This window comes from Neopsephotus bourkii, unplaced genomic scaffold (genome assembly GCF_033783945.1).
Source record: "Neopsephotus bourkii isolate Nb327-2 ecotype Australia unplaced genomic scaffold, CSIRO-AGI_Nbou_v1 NB_947, whole genome shotgun sequence".
NCBI lineage: Eukaryota > Metazoa > Chordata > Aves > Psittaciformes > Psittacidae > Neopsephotus > Neopsephotus bourkii.
In genome coordinates this window covers 1,611,527-1,633,898 of record NW_026901441.1, presented here as the reverse complement: position 1 = coordinate 1,633,898, position 22,372 = coordinate 1,611,527, and the positions used below count along the sequence as shown (strand labels likewise).

General features: G+C 42.8%; 1 protein-coding gene across 4 annotated transcripts in view; it reads left to right on the top strand.

Moving 5' to 3' along the window:
- Positions 1–920: 920 nt before the first annotated feature.
- Positions 921–22,372, top strand: part of FAM135A (family with sequence similarity 135 member A) — an 87,418-nt gene continuing 65,966 nt past the window's right edge. For 2 of the 4 annotated variants that reach the window (XM_061358559.1, XM_061358557.1), the window contains exons 1-3: positions 923–1,426; positions 16,186–16,271; positions 20,175–20,295. In XM_061358559.1, the coding sequence (XP_061214543.1) occupies positions 20,219–20,295 (77 nt within the window). In that variant the 5' untranslated portion in view covers positions 923–1,426; positions 16,186–16,271; positions 20,175–20,218. Of the gene's footprint in view, positions 1,427–1,978; positions 2,073–16,185; positions 16,272–20,174; positions 20,296–22,372 lie in introns of those variants that run through there. The other 2 variants (XM_061358561.1, XM_061358558.1) reach the window with 2 other exon arrangements.

The window sequence follows — 22,372 nt, the reverse complement described above, 5'->3', positions numbered from 1 at the left end:
CACTCAGGCTTCCTGCTGTCACACTTAATTACTTCTCTGCATTTTTGGATGCCAAATCACTCAGAGACAAAATTACGGAAAGAACCCTATCTGCAGACTAAGGGATCAAATTCAACATTGCTGGCCACCTGACTGGCCTGAAAGACTCCCTAAATTAAAGCAGATCTACTGCTTTGCAACCACTCTTTTCTGTGAAAACAAGCTACAGCCTTGGGTTCGGCTTTCAGATAGAAAGCCCACGTTGGAGTCTGAAAAACTATCCAAGTTTTCTCCACATCCAAGCTTATTTTTTTAATTTTTTTTTTTTTTCAGATGAAGGCAAGCTGCTGGAAGTGAAAGAACAGCATTTTATTATTTTTTTTTACAGATAGACCATAATTTTGTTTTTGGCAGTTCTCTGAGCCAACTAACTTCAAGCTATGCATCACACTTGTTAATAACTGCAGTACCCAGCATGTCTCCCCTTCAAAGACTATCAATTTTATTAGTGCATCTTATAGCCGATTTACTTGTATTTTGCTATCACGTACTGATAAAACGGTATTGCGGAAACGAGAACTTTTTCCCTGTAAGGGCTGAAAAGCAGCTCATTATCACCACTCCCGCACTCGGCCAGGTGGGCCCGACCCCTACAGCACCCTTAGCCTCTACACAGCAGCCCGGGGGCTCCATGCCAAGGCCAGGGTACAGGGTCCCGAAGGAGCGCGCTAGGTGCCCAGGAGGAGAGAGGCCTCCTCCGCCTTCCAGTACGCGCCATGAAGAGGGCTCTGGGGGAATGGAGCTACGGTGGAAAGCAGCCAGGGGCAAGCCCTCCATGAGTTACGACCCTCCCGGTCATGCCCGGCAGCCACCCCGGGGGCTGCCGGCTTTTCCCCTCCGGGGTCGCCCCAGTCTGGCCCCGCGGAGCCGCAGGAGGAGCCCGAGCCCCGGCCCGGTGGGGCAGCAGGGGGAGCACGAGCCCGAGCCGGAGGCAGCGGCGCAGCGAGCCGGGGCTCCGGCTGCCAGCACCGGCCGCGGGAGCTGCGCGGTTGACTCCTCAGAGCCGCAGGCGGCGCGGAACACCCGGCGCAGAAGCCGAGCATGCGGCTGCCGCGGGATTCGCCGCCGGCGGCGGCCTCTGCCTAACGTGGAGCGCAGTCCCCCGGCGGTAGCTGCGAGGCTGCCGCGCTCGCCGCCCCTCAGCGCCGGGGAGCAGGAAGCGGCTCGCGGCCGGCGCCTAGCGCCCCCCTCCTCCCCCCGCCACTCCCCGCCCAGTGCAGAGCGGGCGCCGGCGGCACGGCCCGCCGCGGGAGCAGGAGGCGCTGGCGTCGGATGCCTGCGCTACGCCATCCCGGTGCTGCCGCGGCCTGGACTCCGAAGGGAGCGCGGGCGAGGAGGAGGCGGCGGGCGATCGGCGGGCAGCGGCGGCCACGCTTTTGTGTCCCAGGTCGGTGCTGGGGGGAGCGGCGAAAAGGCACGGGGGCCCTGAGGGCGAGGGGCAGGGCGGGATGGGACGCCCGGCGGGAGCGCGTCCTGGCCCTTCCCGTGGGGCTGCGTTGGGGGCCGGCGGGCGCCAAACACACCCCTCTGTGTCCTGCCTGTGCCCGCCGCGGGCATGGTGGTCGGGGGGCTTGTGTCAGGCTGACCCCGCTCCTCGGCAGCAAAACTCCGAGAGCTTCTCCGCAGCCTGGCCTCGGGAAGGGGGGAGCGGCGAGGCAGAACGGGGGTCTGGTGGCCGTCCAGGGGCTGTACCAGTTCAGCCGTGGGGCAGGGGACGACGCCGCCCCCCGCCTTGTCCCCTCTGGCCTCTCGCCTGCCGCGGCGTCCCCTCGGGGGGGGCGGCATGTGGCCGTCGGGAGTGGCTTGTGTCGGGGGAAGTTTCAGCCCGGGCACCGCGTCGCCGTTGTTGATTGTTTATCGCTGTGAGGCGGTGCCGAAAATAGGTCAGAAATAACGTCCACCCAGTCCCCTCCGTGAAGTGCAGCTCGAGTACCGGCCGCGGTGCTGGGGGGCACTCGGAGGCGTTGCTGCCTTCTCCCTGCTTGCCTTCCTAAGAAATGCCGGATTCTCCCAGCGTTTGAAACGGTGCTCGTGTGGGTTTCCATTTATTTATATATTTTAATGTCGTTTCTTAGTGCGGTGTGGAAAGTTGCTGGCCGACCTTAGGAATAGCTGCCGGCTATTTCCTGGTGCTCGGAGGGCGGTAATGCCGCCTCCCCCACCACCGGCGGTGGCCGCTGCTGCCAGCCCTGGCTCTGCGGGCCCACTGCGAACCGAACCGAGCCGGGAAAAATCCTGTTTCTCTGCTCGGAGCAGCGGGTGTGCGCTGCGGTGTGTGCGCAGGGCAGTGTGTGTGTGTGTGTGTGTGTGTGTGTGTGTGTATGTATGTATGTATGTATGTATGTGTGTGAGGCTGGGCACCGCAGCTACGCGGTGCCTGCTCTCCGCAGATGACAGTCGCGACGACTGTTGCCATCTGTAGGGGTGAAATACCTCAGGACGCTAACGGCAGAATTTGCATGATGTGTAAGCGCCCTCGTGGATAAGCTTTTCTTTCTGTTTGGTGTTGCTTTAAGCAAAATAGAACTTAACTTGAAAACTTTATTTAATGATTATGTGCCGCGGACATGCCACTTCGAAGAGGAATTTCATAGCATAACATGTTAAAAAATTATAATTGGGGGAATTTACAGTCATGTTGTTATTGTAAGTAAAGAGGTCGTTTGTGCTGAAGTGTTTAAGCCAACTTCCCGTTTACGTTCTTGCAATGGGTTCTTCTCATTGAAAGGTAAACAAACTTTTGTTTGAAGTCTTCTGTTTCATCAAGAAAGTGTCCATAAATGCCTGTTTTCTTCTACTAGGGTTTGCTTTGTTTTACAGAGTTTTCAGTCAGCTTATTGTTGTTTTATACATGGGAAAAGCCTGAGCTAAAACCCTCATACACTTTTTTCCTTGTTTGCTGGACTCAAAGCAAACAGGGAATGCTACTGGGTGTGATCTTTATTACTTTGGAAGGGAATGTATTACATTTTCATCCCTAAAATATCTTTTACTTAGCATTTTGATTGTGAAGAAAAAGCTGCTTGGCCTTTGCTAAAGGATAACTGTCCCTGTCCAAATCTAGTTCAGTAAAATTGTGTTTTGCTGGCAATTTATGTCTTTTTTCAGGATGTAAGAATGCTGGGTTTGTGGAGGAGTAAATCAGGTACTTCTGATGTGCGGATTGACTCCACAACTTGTTAAAGTTGTAAAGTAGGTATGCTTTTATTCAGCACTGAGACGCACGGGGATAATTCCTCAAAGTCATGTGTGCCTCAGTGTTGTTTCCCTCTACATTTATAAGGTTGCACCATACGCCTATACATATTCATGTCCTATCCCCACTTCGTATTACAATGAGCTAGAAGGTCCTTTGCACCTGCGCAGTGCCCCCTCTGGTCATGGGCAGGGGTCTCAAGATGAAGTAAATGAGTCTTCCTCCTGTGGATAGGGGTCTTCAAGATGAAGTAAATGAGTCTTCCTCTTCTTGAACTTTTCACCTTTTAGTCTTCACACATATGGCCTTAGGGTTTGGTCCCAGCCATAAACCATCTGCTTCTCCGCCTTAACAGATTCAGGGGGCTGCTTTTCCCTATCAATAGATGCTTATCGGTTAGAATCAGGTGTCTGCTTTTCCTTGTCAATAGAACCAAGTGTCTGCTTTTCCTTGTCAATAGAACCAAGTGTCTGCTTTTCCTTATCAATAGTTACTGCCTTTGTTCTGCTTACTAGGCATGATAGGTACAGACAGTACCTATGCTTAAGCAATGGAATTCCTCTAACCCCCCTGTACAACCCCCCTGTACACCCCCCCAGTACACCCCCCAGTACATTGGTCAACCCTCTGCATCACTTCAGCATAGTTTTAATTATTTCAGTCAACAATTCATAGAGCATTAGAACTGAAAATAGTGTTTTGTAGCAAATGAACAATAATCCAGGCTCTGGCTGTATCTTTGTGAATACTTTGCATGAATGAAACACAGAATCATCTTACTCTCTTTCTTCCATTTGACTCTGCCAGTAGTCACAGTCTGAGTTACCTCGATTTGGTGTGTAAGAGTACAGCTGTAAATCTTAGTCGACGGTTTCTGTGGATGGACCAACTTGTTCTCCTTTTCCTGCCTTTTTCTTTTTTTTTTTCTTTTTCTTTTCCCCCTGTAAGCAGCGTAAATCAATTCTTAATTTTTTCCAGTAATCAATAAAAATCAGATTTTTACGTCATTTGAGCTCATTCTTTGGAAGGCTTTAAATTTCCCTTATATTAAATACAGTCCTACAAACCTGGTAAGAATTGGCTGATATAATATGTGAAAGTACTAGTTTTGTTCTTGAATTAACACTTATCAAGAAAATTGATCTGTTAACCTTCACTTCAGATTACAGTTGGTACAACTGGCCCAGTTAAGGTTTGGCATGCACCGTAATCAGTAACAGTAAAGTGCACACAGCAGCCGGAATGTGTCTTCGAAACTTCTTTGGAAAATGTGTCAGACAACACATTTGTTGGTTCAGTTTAATTCCATTGCTATAGAACTTAGTTCAGGAAAACCTCAAAAATAACAGCACTGGTTCTTCTCAGGTTTCAGATGAGCAGGTGTCTCTTCTGAAGCCAGGGAATCTGCAGTAATGGATCTGAAACTGTTACCTGGCACTCTCCTTTTTTTGGTTTTAATGTTTCCCTTGGAAGTACCAGGGTTCTGAAGCCCAGTTCTGGAGATGTTTTTTGCATTTTTATCCCACATAGTGGACACAGTTCCCAAGCAGGGAGAAATGTGGCAATTGAGATCCATTGCTCTCTCTAGCTCTCCTTGTTGATTTTGCTACTCAGCTCTCCACTGAGGAAGACTCTTGACAAGTCCTGGTGGACTTTGTTGTGATTAGAATGGGATATGTATGCCACAACAATCTGGCTGGCTGTGGAGATATATAGGAAAGCAAATTCTGGCAGAAAGGTGGGGCAGATTACTGAGTGACAAGGTTTTGAGCTGCTGCAGGTAAAGTTACGGGAGTCCTGCCTAGGCTCTGACTCTTGCGGTGTTATTTCTTTAAAGGGAACCTAGCTGTCTGCACCAACTTAGGAGGCAGCACCTGAATGTTTCTTAATGCAGTGCTTAATACTGGTGTCTGCGTCCCTCTCTGGGCCTGGGTGCTGTCCTGAACAAATGTGGAAGCTAAACTGGTTACAAAAATGGACCTCAGTGTGAGAATTATAATAAATGGTTGACAATTCTTGTGCTGTTGACCTTGTTTCAGTGTCTGAAGTTACTATTGATGTGGACAGGTGCTTCTCACCCCTGCCTTCTTCTTCAAAGCATAATGATGCTTTGTGTTTTCTGTCTTGAAATCCTTTCATTCTTTCTCAGCCCCCATCCCTACAGACTGTGGGATAGGCTTGGCAGAATATATCCTCTTGTTAACTAAGGTGGAAGGTTGCACCCTTTTCCTCCATATGGAAAAATACAGTCTCACTTAGTGCTTTAATTGTTTTCATGACAGGATAGAGGAGTAGCATCTGTCCGCTGACCAGCAATTGTTCCTGATGGGTATTTGTTTTGCCAGCCTGCTGTTGTATGTCAGGTACCTCTGCCAAGCCCTGGGCTCAGGGAGCTTGTAGCCAAAATAAGTACCTGTGTGAAGTACCAGCACATTCAGTTTCTCTTTTGGCTAAACTATGAGCTTAACTTAAAGAGTTTCTTGAATTACAAATTATTTAATCTTGCATTTATTTTCCCTCCTGGTGAAGCAGCTTGGAAAATGTGATTTAAATTTTTTTTTTTTTAATTAAAAGTTTGTTTATATAGCAACCTTCAAATGCTTTGTATGTAGGATATAGGATCCTATATAGGAACTTTCAAGTCACAATCTTGCTGTTTTAGATCAGGAGTGAGACACAGCTTGACTGGTTAAATCCACATAAAAGCCACTGTTTCTTGTCCCTGTGAATTTGCTATGACCAGACCGTGTTTCTGAATAAATGCTACTTCTGTGTTTTTCAGCCACAGCTAGGCAAACCACTAAAGTATGTCCTTACATTTTGCCAACATTCATGCACTGTGTGTTTTCTGTCTGGCAAGACATGTGCTTTTTTGTTTGTTAAGCATCTGCTAATTTTGGCTTGCTCTAGTGTTTTACCAGACACCTTTTGATCACTTTCATTCATAGTATGCATCTCCTGAAGTATTGTGTATGGAAAACTACATAGCTGTAGAAGTATGAACATAGCAGTTAAATATTTATCCATTCATTTCTAGTAAAAGCAGTTGGTATGTTGGTAATGCAGTGTCACTGGTATTTATAGAAGTCTGTTGCACAAATTGTTTTCCTCAAAGAACAATACATGGAACATTCTAAGTAATAAGAGTATACAACAGAGAGTATACAAGAAAAAAAATCAGAAAGGGGGGAAATAATTTTGATGTAGTCTGGGGTCAGGGAGAAGTCAGGTGAGCCAACTGTGTTTACTTCAAGCAGGAAATTGGTGACAGCACTATTCTTGGAAAGAACAGGCAGAGAAATAAGGAACAGAATGAAACCTCACAGTGCAACTTACAAGCGGAACAAAAGTTGCAAATGCTAAAGCAGACTGAAAGGAAATCAGTTCTGGTTTTCGTTAGATGGTTCCAGTGCTATCTTTTTTCTTTTTTTTTTTTTAATGGATTTTTCTATAGAAGTTTTGGAATTGGAAACATTTTCAGTACTAAGAATCTTGAACTTTGTATTTTGCAAGCAGTTTTATTGGAAATAAGATAAAAAGTTTCCCTTACCAGTATTTCTGAATTTTTCTGGGCAAACTCTAAGGTTATACCAGCTATTGGATAATTCTAGGACCAACTATCTGTATTTTACTGCTTTACATGTAAAACAGCATTGAGGGAAAATCTTAACAGTTGGGATCAATATTACACCTCAAGGATTGGATTTCCAAGTTCATGGCCATTCTGTTAGGCTGGACTTCTCTTTCTAATGAAAGCCCTTGCTGCTGGGGCAGAAGCTCTGAGCTACTGAGTTTCACCTGCTGTTAATTTTACATAAGAGATGATCTTTTCTGTGGAAAGTACATTGAATGGCTCTGAAATATGTCTGAATGCCAGCTAATGCTACAGATGTTTGGTCTGGATTTGGGTTGGTGACTACCGGCTCTCAAAGTTGTGTACCTGCCTTTTAACTCATGAAAGGTGTAAAAGCTGAGAAGAGTTTAGATGGAAGGATGAATTCTTATGACTGGCTAGTATGGTCAGCTACCAGTTTGTCCTTCTAAGATAGAAAACTAGGACCTGTTTGAAAACAAACAAGCTACGCTGTTGGCAGGGTACGGAAAAGCCTCTGATGACTTTGGTTCTCTGTTGTTGGGTCTTTTTCCACTGGATGTGTTATGTTGTATTTAATAGGTTTTTTTGCTTGTAGCAAGTTTGAAAGTAGCGTATAAGGGATTTAATGGTAACCAAACGTTAGTACAAGAATTTCTGACTAAATATGACAAGGAAACAGTAGGAGAAAAGGAGTGAACAAAGCCTGTCCCATATAAAACATTGTCAAAATTTGTTTATATATTGTTGGTGACAGTTCAAGCTAATTCAGAAATCAGTTTACTGCTCTGTTTTGATGTAACCTTTCAAGTATTCCCATTGAAGCTACTGAAGGTGATCATTAGACTTCTTCTATTTTGAATGTGTAATTTCAGAAACAGAGCTATGCCATTTTAGGTTTGTGTCAGTTACTCAGTGGTTTCTCATGCAGCAACCTTGTTCTGCCAGTTAAATGGCACACAGAGTTTAACTGACAGAGGGGCACAAAGCCTTCAAGCCGCAGAATAAACAAAAGCAAAACTTGAATTTGATAAGGCTGTTACATCTGTCTAATAGCGACTCTTTAAGCAACTTCTATTTTGGCAGTATAGCGAGGGGGAAAGCAGCACCAGCCCTGTGTCTCTCTTCCTCCACGACAGGGAGCAGAAGAGCGCTCCTTTAAGAGAAATAGTTCCTGTTCCCCAACACTGATCTGTTGGTTGGTAACTGTGAGATGCTTCTGGGCCTGTTGGGGCAGAGAGCTGCTGGAAGCCACTTGGCTTTCCAGCCTCCCATGCCTCCTTCAGGAAAGAAACATCCCTGACCGGGTTGCCAGGGCGGGTTCCCAGGTGAGCGGTTGCGTCCCTGGGAAGCTGAGCTGTAAGGAGGGGGCAGGACAAGCCCTGCTGAGCAGGGGAAAGGTTAGACTGGGCTGGCAGTCAGGCGCTGGGACTGTCCCCTTCCCTGAGCAGGAGGAGTACTGTCTCCATCCCCTTTCAACTTGGAAAACTAAATATAAGGAAGAAATGGAGGGTATTTTACCTCAGGAATGTCTGTGAGAAGGACAGTTTCTATCACCCTGCCACTTAAACTGCCTTGCTGCACTGAGGCCATGGCCTAAGGAGATGGGCATGCTTGGGGGATGGCTGGTTAGAGGATCCACTGTGTTGTGCTGCTGCTCACCTTCCTTTCCTCATTGCTGTGTTGTGCTGCTATTTGTGGAGCTGTGCTCTGAAACAGGATAAGGAAGTGATCTGATCAAGCCCTGCAAAAATAGAGTATTCTAAAATGGTAACGAATTCATTTTAAAATGCTGTCCCACGAGAACTGTGTTGGCAGTGTTGCAGGGGCGATGAGCTGATGCTGTGAAGATGAGAACGAGCACCTGGGGAAGGAACTTCTGAAGCTGTTGATGGTGTGGAAGACACTGTGTAGTTTCATGGCCAAAGCTGGCTGAAATTCTTGCTATGCCTTTGCTCACTTCGTCAGAGTTAGATATTAATATTGGCTTAGTCTTTCAGAGGTATCAGTGCAGCTGTTTGTGGAGGCCGTACTGCTTTAAATCGGTGAAATGTTGCGGTTTAAATTGAAGACAAACAAACCGACCCAAAAAATTCATAGAGTAGCCTCCAAAATACCCGTAAAGGTTTGTTGTGATGGTGGTAGGCTTTTTGCCCGTCCCAGCTGCCCGCACAGAGATGACTGTTCATGGAGTGGGTGGGAGCAAGTCTCCAAGGGTAGCAGAGGGAAATCCTTTGAAGACTTTGCTGCTAATAATACATAATGTGCTTACTGATACCCATTCTTCATATACCATATATGCTGAGCTGTGCTCAGTTTGTTCAAGCTGCCATCACAGTTGTCCACTGTTACTGGTCAGCCTTCTTTACTTGACTCTTGTTTCTTCAGAAGCTTCTTTTGCTGAACATTTGTCCATCAAAAAGCACAAAAGCACATAAAGTACTGTGTTTAGTTTGTTCTCTTCTAAAGCAGATGAAGGAAAGCAGGGAGTGATTTAATTTTATTTTTGGGTTGGAAGTGTGTGTTCTTGGTTGGTTGGTTTTGTTGTATTGTTTGTTTTTCCTAGTAGCTGTTGGGTCAGATCTGGTTTGCTCCAGGCTCAAATGGTAGAAAAGAAGGTGAGGGACATCAAGGGTAGAGCACTAAAGTCTGGTGCTTGACTGGTTTTGGTAATAGCTAAGTAAACTTACAAAGCTAGGAATTTTTCAACTTGATGCTTTTAGATTTGGAGATGAGCAGGGAATAATTTGCTGGAGGTGCTGCCTGAGGTTGACAGAGAAAAGTATAGCTCTTTCTCACCTGGTCAGTATGAAGGTAAGCAGCAAGAGCTTGAAGTCTTGCACCAAACTGACATGTAGGTATTTGATACAGTATGTTCTTGAAAAGCTTTAAAGCACATTCTGAAATACTTTCCTGTGTCCATGTTAGGTCATTGCTTGCAATGGCAGTCTGCTTAAATGTTGTTCAGCCTTATGCTTGTATCATACAACCATAACTAAATTGTGCTTTGTAGTAGACTAATACAGATTTGACTTTAAAATTAATGCATGCTTTGTGGACAAGAATTGTTGCAGGGAGGGTCTTAGAAGAGCTATAGTCAGAAACTCATGAACAAAGGAAGAAAAAAAGAAGAATCTGTGACATTTTTCTGGTGAGTGGCAGTGGACAGAAATTATGAGAAGGTGAAATCAGTGTTCTGTATTTCCATAGTTTTTAGATTTTTCTTTTGCATTGCAAATCAAAGAATCAAACTTCTAAAATAAATTTATTTGCTGTAATGCTTGTCTTGAATTGTTTTGTGAAAATGGTAGGAAACTGGGAGCCAAACCACAGGAAAAAATATGAAATAAAGGATTATGTTTTTAAAGATGTCGTAGTGTAAAGTCAACCCCAATCAGCTGACTTTATATTAGGTTTGTAACATTAGGTGTTCTAAAATAAAATAGGCTTTGATACAGGACTCCCATGGGTTTCTAAATTAACTTTAATGTGCATGGAAGTCCTAAGGGAGTCACTGTTTTTCCATCTTGGCCCATCCAGCCTATCACCACAGGTGATACTAGTGTAGAAACTACTAAAGGAGTGGTTTTGTGACTACTGATGCTGCATCAGATTTACTGTCAGTTTATCTCCTAATGTAACTTTGATGAGGTAGGCAAACTATCACGTTTCTTAATAAGAGTACACAATATATCATTTCCTGACTTAATGCCTACTGTAGGAGGAAAGACAGTAACTATTTGGCATAAAGACAAAATCAGCCTGTCAAGTCTGAACTGGTTTTACTGTCTTGTCAAATCATAACCTTGGAGCAGGTACTGGAACTCAGCTCTGTAAATTGTGCTGTTCTATTTACAGAGGACAATAATACAGAATTATATATTAAAAATAATCTGAATGTACAGTTAGATTTATTTTTTATTTCTGTTGAAATCAGAGTTTATTTTGCAGTAATTTCGCGTGAGGTGGGAGAGAAGTTGTAATAATTTTCTTTTAGACACTATTCTGATTCACAGAATATGGCACAGTAATGACAGTCGTTGTAGACATTTTAATGCCAAGTTCATCCATCCATTTGAGAGTTATTTTTCATTTGATGTCATTGCTTGGGACATGGAATTCAAAGAGATACTGCATTCTTTGTATAAGTAGGAAAATGAAGTATATTTAAGTATATTAAGAGCCCTAATATTTTATGAAGAACCTATTCAGTTGGGCAGAATTAAAATTATTTTAGTAAGCTTTCCTTTCCTACTTTACTAATTCTTACCTAGCACACCTTTCATAAATTGTTGAGATTATGAGAAGGTGAATGTATTAAGCTATGCAATTTGTTCTTTAAGCCAACATACTGCACGTTGCAATTTATTTTCTTTCTAGTTTACTAAAGATCATTACATTTTTTAATGTAAATTCAGAAGACTTTTTTTCAGAATAGATCATTAGGAAAAGATAGTTTGATTACATGAATTGAAAATTGTAAGCAAAATGTAAGTAATTAGTTGATTTGCAGATGTATTTCTAGTTACATCACTTCTGCTTTAGTTAGAGGTATTTATCTTTCATCACTGTTGTTAAGGTGGCTTGGTAGTGAATGGACAGCTTAACTGCTGATTTACACTGTCCACTCTCGTTGGTAGTAGTGCATTTGTTTTTCATCAAAATGCTGCATTTTCGTGGTTTTCACTCAAAGGCAGTCACGCTTGTGCCAGTTATTTCATTCCCTTCTAATCATAGCTTTTAAAATGTGGGTTTTCTTTTTAGGGGAAGGCTTTGCAGAAGGGAAGTAAAGCAGTTTGGTTTGCTCATGTTCTGTTCCCTCTTTCTTCGCAACTTGCTGTTGAAACCATTGCTCAATTCAGGCTAATGTGGAAGAGGAGGTGGGATCTTGAAGATGATGGGGTTTTTGTCCAGTGTAAATTGGTGGCTGAAGAGAGAAAACACAGTAGTGCCCATACTGGGAGTTAAAATACACAGGTCAGCTAGCATGAGGTCTGTTTTGCAGCAGCTGGCCAGTTGCTGTGGATATAGCTTCATCATACCTGCAGGGTGAGTGATTTGTTTTGCCTAGTCATGGGCCCATGAAAGGTAGGGGATTATTGTGGCCAAGGATGAAGGACACATGAGAAGGAAAGCAAGCTCTTAACTGTGCTGCTCACGGAGCTTTTCATGTTAAACTTTTTAATGAAGAAGCTTAGAAGTAACACGTCGTTTGTCAGATGGACAAAGACCAGTGCTAAGGTAGAAGGGAATAAGGCTAATTAATAAATGTTCAAGATGAATTATTGAATCACAGACAGGATCTATTAATATGGGAGAAAAAAAGAAATAAATGCAACATATTAATGACTTCCGTGCTCAGTGGGAATAATCAAGTTATCAGCTTAAAATGTGTTGTTATCAGCATGATGCATGGATGACCAGTTATTGGTGCTAAATTTAAATTTTAATTTTTAATTAAAAAAAAGTTTTAATGCTTTATTAAGCTGGTTGTTTATCTAGTCCATTAAAATGTCATAGATACCTTGCATTAGGTTTATTAGAAATGGTGAAACAAATCTTGTAGTGGCTGTCTGGGAAGTAATATTAGGCTTAGAGAACCAGGCAAGAAGAAAATTATAATAGTTGAGTTTTGCCCTGAGCCCATGAAATTAGGTCATTGTTTAACCATATTTAAGTAACTGTGGTTATTTACATTAATATAATTTTTTATAACTGTGAAGGTTTTAAAAGAATGTAATTAATAATTCCAGATATAAAGTAGTCTATTCTTCTGTCTTTTTCTGAGTTGTGGTCATGTTGCTTTTTAAAATTGGGATAATGGATTGAAGAAGGTATCCTGGGTATTGCAGTTTAAGTTTGTTTGTTTCCTTGTTTTACAACATTGTTTTCGCAATCCAGAATTTAATTAGTATTTCTTTTCTACCCCTTAACCTTTTTAATTATGGAGAACCAGGGTTTATTTGTAGTGCTGGAGAGCTCTGCAACCAGAATGCTGTGATACCTGGTGCTGCACAGCTGTGAAAGGATTTCAAAGGAGAACAAGACAGTTACGCTTGATGCAGTAGTCCAGGCTGTCTCTGCAGGGAATGCAGACAGAGAGGTGAAATGATCAAAATAACAGACTGGTTCTTTGGAGCACCATGCTGAACTGCTGCACGCAGTGAATTATGCTTTTTCAGCCTCACGGTGACTTAAACAAAAGACGATACTAGCTTGGGTGAGTTTTAGCTATATGGATAGATGGAATATATTTCTAACCACATGCAGAAAAACTTGGCAGGTCTTGTGTATATTCTTGCCAAAGTCTGTGAGAACCCAGAGAAAACTAAATGAAAAATACTGTCTAGGTTTACAGTCAGATTGTGCCATTGTGGGTGCTCAGGAAGTAGCTGTTAGCCTTGCAGGTCAGGTCAAAAACTCTGTTTTGGCCTGACAGTTTCAGCTGAAGGCTGCGTCCAAGAAACAGATAAAATTGGAATTGAAGACAGTTCTCAGGTGGAGGGGCAAACCTATGAGTCATTGGCACAGAGGTGGATGGTGGCTGAATTTGTGTTGGCAGGTGCCGGGTCTCTGGGTGTAAAGAAGAGGACAGGGAAGAAGAGATCAGAGGTGGAGCTGCACAAAGCTTCTACAGCAACCTACAAGAAAAAACTATCTGAAGACTGTGTTAAATGAGCAGCTAGAGGAAGACTGGGGGAAAATAAACATTTTGTATTTTCATTTATAGGATTCTGTATTTTGCTTTGACTTCTACTAAATACAAAATATTAAAACTAAGGCTGGAACAAGTTCAAATACTTAGAATTTTTCACGTTTTCTCTATTTAATAAAGTACGTAGTCTTTTTTTTAAGGAGAACTGGTGTGATACAGGCTGTATTGCATTGTTAAATGGAATGAATGTCATTGCCATTTTGATGCCACATTATGGTATCAAGATATTACTGGGGCGTTATTGATAATTTGTGGTACCAAAGATGCAATATCACACATCACATGCACTAGTGACTTCTATTTTTAAAAATCCCAGAGAATGTATTTTTTATGCTCCACTTGCTCTGTCACCTTCTCTCTGAATCTGAGGCAAAGCCAGTTCAGTTTCGTGGCTTGCCTGCACAAGCTGTGGTAGATTTTGTGTTTGTAATTCTCTGAAACTTACAGAAAAGGATGCAAAGCTTCTTTAAGAAGGGCTAACTAAGCATTCTCTTTTCTTTCTGTCAAACATCTAAAGGTCATCAGGGGAAAAAAAAGGGAGACTTTGGTTGTTTTTCAGGGTGTTTTTTAAATACCCTAATGATTTAAGAATACTGGGGAGATAGACTGATTCTTAACAAACGGTTCTAAGGTAGAGGTTTAGCAGGAGCTTCAAGGGGAATTTCAGAACGTTAGGTGGTGTTGATCTACCTGTAATGTTTGCTCTGAGAAAGTGAATTCTTGGTCTTAGAGTTCTCCCCCTTGTCTCTTGAATTTCATCTCCTGAGTAGCAAGGAAATGAGATTTTACCAGCAGAATTTCACATGACCTATTGTAATTTGTCTCCTTCTTGGTAGCTATATAGACTACGTGGGGGCATCAGCTGTGTTTGAATATTCAGGCCAGAATATCCTCCTACCTCCTCATCACTGTGTTGCTGCTGGTGAGCTGAGAGACACTCTGGAGGTCATAGAATCTGCTAGGTTGGAAAAGACATTTAAGGTCATTGGGTCCAACCATTGTATCAGGACTGCCAAGACTGCCACTAAACCACGTCAGTAAGAGCCTCATCTATACAGTTTTTGAACATTTCCAGGAGTGCTGATTCCACCACTTTTCTGGGGAGCCTGTTCCAATGCCTGATCACCCTCTCTGTGAAGAATTTTTTCCTAATATCCAGTCTAAACCTCCCCTCGTGCAGTTTGAGGCCGTTACCTCTTGTCCTGGCACTTGTTACTTGAGAGAAGAGACCGACACCCACCTCACTATAACCTCCTTTCAGGTAATTGTAAAGATCAGTAAGGTACCCCCTGAGCCTTCTCTTTCCCAGACTAAACACCTCAGTTCCCTCAGCCATTCTTCACAAGGCACATTCTCCAGACCCTTCACCAGCTTTGTTGCCCTTCTCTGGACCCTTTCCCTCAGTGTCTCTCTTGTAGAGAGGGGCCCAAAACTGAACACTGGATTTGAAGTGTGACCTCACCATTGCTGAGTACAGAGGGATGATCACTGCCCTGGTCCTGCTGGCCACACTGTTGCTCATACAGGCCAAGATGCCACTGGCCTTCTTTGCTGCCTGGACGCAAGCTGGTTCATGTTCAACAGCCATCAGTCAGCACCCCCAGGTCCTTTTCCTCTGAGCAGCTTTCCAGCCACTTTTTCCTAAGCCTGCAGTGTTGCATGTGGTTGTTGTGAGCCAAGTGCAGGACCCAGTGCTTTGCCTTGTTGAACCTCATACCGTTGGCCACAGCTCATCAATCCAGCCTGTCCAGATTCCTCTGCAGAGCCTTCCTATCCTTCAGCAGATCAACACTCCCACAGAACTTGTCAAATGCTTTAGTTAAGTCCAAATACACAATGTCCACGGCCTTTCCCTTATCCCATCAACCAGGTAGGTAGCCATATCATAGAAGCAGGTCAGGTTGGTCAGGCAGGACCTGCTCTTCACGAATCTGTGCTGACTGGGCCTGATCCCCTGGTTTTCCTGCATGTGCTGTGTGGTCGCACTCAGGATGATCTGTTCCATGATCTTCCCTGGCATGGGGGTCAGGCTGACAGGCCTGTAGTTTCCAGGCTCTTCCTCCCTGCCCTTTCTGTAGAAAGGCATCATATTGGCCAACCTAATCCTCTGGGAGCTGCCTGTTAGACCAGGACTGCTGATAGATGATGGAGAGTAGCTTGTTAAGCTCCTCTACCAGCTCCTTCAGTGCTCTTGGGTGTAACCCATCCAGCCACATATACTTGTATGGGTGGCTCCAGGGTATGGGTGACTGGGGGTGTACAAGAGTTCTCTGGGAGCTGTATTTTAGAATTCCTTGCTGAAGATGGGGGTAGTTTGTCTGAGCATGGCAATGTCGGCCTTGCCAGAGCATTGGCTGCACAAGAAGTTGTATTTTTTCACTTTATTTTGAAAAAATAGGTGTCAGACTGCTATATATGCAGAAAGCTGCAAACTGCAGTGCAGGAACTGAGGGCAGATAGGAGAATGGTGGTAGGTGGTATATATGTGTAGTTACTTCAGTAACTATACGTGTATAGTTACTGGAGAGGACATGATAGGCCTGTTATTAGGATGCAGGAAGAGAGAATGAAGAGCATGAGTACTGAAAAGCTCTAGAGATATTGCTCTTAGTAAAATGTTCTGTTTGTTTGTTTGTTTTTTAGTTCAAGCAGTATGTTTTTGACAGCAGTAGCGAAGAACTGGAAGACGGGTTAATTAACATACTGAAATGGAGCATTTACCAATGGAGGTAAGAGATTCTTTGAATGTACTGCGAGTTTGTTTCTTTGCACTGTCTGGCAGTTCCCAACAGATCAATGGCACTGTTACACAAGTATTTCTCTGAGATCAAAGCTGGTTTAGGAGTTTTCTATAAACTGGCATCCATCTTTCCATTGCACTGTTAGCTGCTCTGATGCAGCTGCTGTGAAGTATCACTAAAATTATCAATTAAAAAAAACCCCAAAACCAGAATCAATAAGCATTTTTTCCTTCTGATAGTCTATTAAAATCTGATATCCTATGATCCATTTTGTATTGTTGTCTTAGAAGAGATTAGTTTGGATAACTAAAGAAGTGGTGAGCTAGTGTAGGGACAGCATGACCTGACTAGGATATGTAGGAGGTTTTCCAAGTTATCAAAATAAATAAACCCCCAGAAGTGTAAAGGAAAGCAGAGTTTTGGGCCCTCAGTATAGGATCAGGTGGCTTTAACTGACATTTGAACTATTGGAGATGTTCAGTCTCAATGATTAAATATTTTTTAGTATTGAAATGCTGTTGACTTTATATGTTAAGTAACTGCCAAGTTATGACCCCCTCCCCCTTGTTCTAACTTGTATATTAGGATTTTTTTCTCATTTTCATCTTCTGATACATGTTTATATGCTGCATTAACCTCTGTTGCTCATATGTAGAGACCTGCTGAAGGAGTCTTCTGCTTCTTATATGCAGACAGGACAAATGTGCAGTTCAGTAGCTTGGCTTCTGAATGCTAATTATATGCTTCAAAATACAACAGTAAGCTCATTAAGTATTAAAATGAGTGGCGAGGATTTAATGTCATTGAAGTTAGTGAAGTTTAGCTGTACATTTTAATGGAATCTATACAAATCAATACTTCTGCATGTGTTTAACTATTTTGTTTGCTTTCAGTTTCTCCTTAAAAATGTTTAATCATTGCATAACACTTTCTGTTGTATGCTTCAGAGAACACTGTTCTCCTTTGCATTGATATGAAAGACCTTGACAGAAAAGTAGTGATTTGGTTTATGTTAGCCCAGGGCAGTAAATGCTCCCCTTCTCCCACGTTAAGATGCATGTGGAACAGGTTCATTCTTGGTGAAGAAAAAGCCATCCTCAAAGGTCAGCTGATGGACTGCAGTCCTGGGTACCTGCAGTGGCATGCAGGATTGCTTCTGGACACACTGAACTGTGGCTCAGTATTTCTTACTAGTTCTGCAGTTGATACTGGAGCAAGGCATGAGTGATGGTTTTGCCAGTACTGTTGGTAGTTGAGCAAGGGCTGTGTTCCTGGAATAAAACTCACGGTGCTCTGTTGTGCAGGCCTGTGTTTGCTGGAACATGTGTTTGGTCTGCAGGGGTTACCTGCCTATGCAATGTTTTTGGTGGACTGGCTGGGGATGCCAAGTCAGCTCGACAGAGGGAGGGAGTGGTCTCAGCTAGAGCCATGTTAGGTAGACCGGAAATACCGCAGGGTCACTCAACAGCCCTTTGGCAGTAATGCAAGATGTGGCTCTCTCCTAGGGTTTTTTTCTGGTTAACTCATTCATGAAGTGGGCCTTTGAACTTGTCTAACAGGACTAGTTCTGTGTTGTTCTGAGTTTTCCTACTGGGGGCTTGTGGGATGCTGAAGCATTTGAGGGAGTGATTGCTCGGCCCATCAACTCCTTCAGGAACAGATTTCCTTCTGTTAGTGAAGGCAGGCTGCTCAGGGACATTGTGCCACTCATTGTGCTGGGGAGTCAGAGGCATGTGGTGTCTTCCTCCCTTGAAAATGTAGTTTCATCAAAATGTAAGCAGGTTGAGACTACCCCATGTCATCCTGTGTTTAAGTCCTTTTGCTTTTTCCTGACTGTTTTAAGGTAGGCTCTTTTCTGAGGCAGTGGACAGTTTATCACAGGTTTTTATGCACAAGGTTTGTTGCCCAGCCAGTGAGCCAAGGATCATGGCAGGTCTAGGATCTCTGGATCTCTGCTTAGTGGCAGGTTAGTGTTCCATTTGCAGAAGATACATTTGCATTTGGTAGGTGAAGTACATAGAGTCATAGAATCATAGAATAGTTAGGGTTGGAAAGGACCTTAAGATCATCAAGTTCCAACCCCCCTGCCATGGGCAGGGGCACCTCGCCCTAAACCATATTACCCAAGGCCTCGTCCAACCTAGCCTTGAACACTGCCAGGGATGAAGCACTCACAACCTCCCTGGACAACCCATTCCGGTGCCTCACTACCCTAACAGGAAAGAATTTCCTCCTTATATCCAATCTAAACTTCCCCTGTTTAAGTTTTAACCCATTACCCCTTGTCCTACCACTACAGTCCCTAATGTGAAAATCTGTTATGACAGTCCAGGAGAATTAGAATGCAGAACTTCTTGGTTCTAGATTTAAAGACCACTGAAGACATCTCTACACAGTCCTATCAACAAAGCAGTGAAAGAGGGAATTGTTCCAAAGCCCTGTACATTATCAGGGGCAGTCCTAACACTGCATACTGTAGAAAACTTGTGGCATCACTCATTTAATCTGTTTAAATCCCTTGATTGAAATTTGAATGATGACAGGATTTTTAGATAAGCTGAGTTAGTAGCATCATCTAAATGCTGTAGTTTTGATCTTACAGTAAGGGCCCTTGATATGAGTTCTTCGTATTGTCATAACAGCTTCAGAAGCAAAATTCCTCTTCAGTAACATACTGTTCCATGGTTTTGTAAAGGGCATGCAAAGTCCTCTCCTGTTAAACCAAGGTCAGAATTAACTTCTTGTTTATAGTTAAAAACCTAGATCTGTGCTATGATGTTTGAAGCCTTCTGGCTTCTCTAGAGAGTACAGAAAGGTAAATCTTACCTTGAGTTGTATGCCAAGATAATTTAGTTGGTAGGCTAGAGGTAACTTTGCTTTCAAGTGACTGCTAACTGCTGTGGTGCTGACTTTTTTGCCAGCTACTCTTGTTTCAGTCTCAGTAGTACTGCCTGCTGCTTCACAAACACCCAAATGTTCAGAATTTTAGAAACTAAAACCCCCATAATCCACTCAAGCTCCAGGCTAAGTTTTTGTTTGCTGTTTCTGCATTAGACCCAGAAGATGGACAAATGTGCGTGGAGCATAGTCTGGTTTAGGTCTTCTGGTTAGCTTATTCTTCAGTCCAGATGGTGCTTGTGGGAGCTGCGAAGTTTGAAGACGAGTGTTTGCAGAAAGTGTGACCTATTTTATTAATCTGGTTGGTAGCATTGAAGGAAAAACAGCAGAACTTGGTAAAGTCTGTAGAATTTTAATTTAAGCATCAGCAGGCAGTTGTAAATTAGCAGGAATGTGCCAGTCTGTGAGTGACTGAAGAAGGCAGTGAGAATTAGCACTTTACTACTGACAAAGACTGACTGAAAATGAGCATGTTGGACTCCCTAGATCCTGCCTGGATCTAGAGATCTTCCCTCTAGACCCTCTCCACGTAAAGCACTACATGACCTGGTTATGCACTTCCTCTGTACTGTTTGGCCATGCTGTAATTCAGCTGTCCGTGTCCTCATCAGAGTTGAGGCACTGCTGCCTGCATAGTCATTCTGTTTCAGCAAGGGCTGGAAGGAGACCATGCTCTTTTTCTCCTTGTCAGAAGTAATTTTCCCTTTCCAGCCAAGTGCCAGAGCAAATCTGCAGTGTAGAGGTACCGGCAAGTGCCAGGATTGTATTATGCTTATGGTGTGTTGTGATACTCTCTGATAGCATTTGATTCCTTTGCAGCAAAAACAAGTTACTGTGGGCCAGATTTAGTACACCCTATATTCTTGTTTATTCCTGGGCCTGTGTTTTTAAGGAAGCTGTGCAAAATTGTGTATAGCGTTGTCCTTTTTAGGGACCAAACAGGCATTATCCACAGCTTGTGTTCTAAAAAGTTTGGTTTCTGTTTGTTTTCAGTAACTAAGGTGCTGACAAGTTTTGACTTCTTCACCCTCCTAAACATGAGTGAAGTTCAGGCTATGGTAGAATTCTCCGTGGAGCTCCACAAATTCTTCAATGTGGATTTGTTTCAAAGAGGGTAGGTAGTACGTTCTTTTGAACTTTGGTGGATGGCTGATGCTGGAAAGACCTTAATGGGTATTGTCATGTAGCGTTGCTTCATGTGTTACTGACTTGTTATAGTAACTGGAGAAATTTTTAGCCCTTACTGGAAAGGCATATACTTTCTAGGAATTAAATGCTCAAATAATTTGTCCTAAAACTTAAGTTGTAATAGAATAGTTTGTTTTGTCTAATTGAAGGAGACGGAAGCTTTTATCCTTTCGTATCTTAGTTTCTGTGATCCCTTTTGTTTGAAATCTGACAGGTGTCTCTCTTGAATCTTTAAAAAGTGTTGCTGCCCCAATAATGTACTCATTTATCAATTTGGCAATGGAGAACTTTACCAGCTTCTCTCTTCCTCACCCTGTGCTGTGCCTCCACAGTTACAGTTGCATACTGCCTCATTAGACTCTCCTGACCTCCTCTGAGTCCACCTGGTCTCTGTAGAAGGCTTTTTCACATTCCTTTTATTTGATATTACCTGATTGTTGCCAGATTACTTTCTAAAGTTATCCTTTTCCATGGCCACATAGGAAATAATCCTTTGTAGTTTATTTTTGAATTATTTAAGATTATTGGTCAGCCAGTATCGTGGTACATTGCCCTTCTGTCAGTCTTCTAACAGACTACAGTAAAAATACCTGTCAGTGTTGTAGTTCTTAGGATGTTTGTTTTAGATAAATCTGGTTGAGGCTGTATCAGTATTTACAGACAGGAGACAATATATATCAGTGTTGATTTATGATAGCTCCTTTTTCCAGAGCATCATAGAATAACTTTGCTTAGGAACACTTTAGTAATAACAAAATTCATTCTTGGTTTTAGCCTTGTTCTAATTTGAGGTGTGGGGGTGGTATTGGTTTTGGTAGGGTTGGGTTATTTGTTTGAGCTTGTTTTATTGTTTGGGGTTTTTTTGACAGAGTGAAATGATGAAGGTAAAGTAACTGAAAAATTTCATTGCTTTGGTATGTACCTAGTTTCCCCACCTAGTATTAACCCTCTGAGGTGGGTCCTGGGGAAGAGTGGTATAAACGGTAGGATTGAGAAGTTGCTCAGGAGAAAGAGGCATAAAATAATGTTATAAAACATAGCTATCTAGCCTCTATTTTTGCCATGTTACTGTTAGTTTTTATCTATATTTTATTAAAGCTAGCTTCTCTCTAAATTTGACCTGAAGCTGGTACTGACAGAAGTGATTACCTGTTATGCTTGCCACCATTTGCAGTCAAAGTATATGCAACAGACTGTGTCCCCTCTTTAGGGAAAATTGTAATTTCTCTCTTCATTGGAAGAGGAGGGTTAAGGAAGTGTTAAGATGACTGGGAAAACACTGAAAATGTTCTTATTACTTCAAGAAAAAGCACAGTCTGTTAAACTGTAGCCTTTTTTAATCTCTGAAATCAGTGGGGAAGGAGAGGGTAGAATGTTAACATGGCAGCATGTTAACTCTAATAGAGAAGAGCTTGAAGAGAAGAAAGTGGTTTTGGTTGTCTTAACTTTACAGTTCAAATGATTCCCCAGAAATGTAGTTGAGAAGCAAAGCACAGGAGTGTAATTACCAGTGTTCTATTTGACATGTTTCTTTTTAGCTTACTCTTTAAAAGGCAGCAAATTCACAGGGCAAGTTCAAGAGAGGTAGAATGCTGACATAGTGAGAAAAGTGACATCAGTAGATACTACCTCTACTTTCAAGCTAAACCTTTAACTCTGGGCAAGATCCCTTAGAAAGCAATGTTGGGAAGGAGAGGGGGCTCGCAGGATAATTTAAAAGAGTGAATAATGTGACTAGTTTGATAATTTCTGTCAATTTGGGTAAGTTCTAGTATTTTTCTAGGGAACTGTCTTTGTTTCTACTGGAGACAGGATGTAGTATTTACATTGCCGGAGGAGCTCTTGGGTGAAGGATTGAATTAGCAGAACAGGAAATCTTTAGCTTTATTGTTAGCCTCCTATTTTTGAGATACTGTGGTGTTTAGCATGGTTTCTCTCTCCAAAAGTCAGCTATATAACTGACTGTATTCTGGGTTTGTGTGCATTCAAGCAATTCTTAGCAT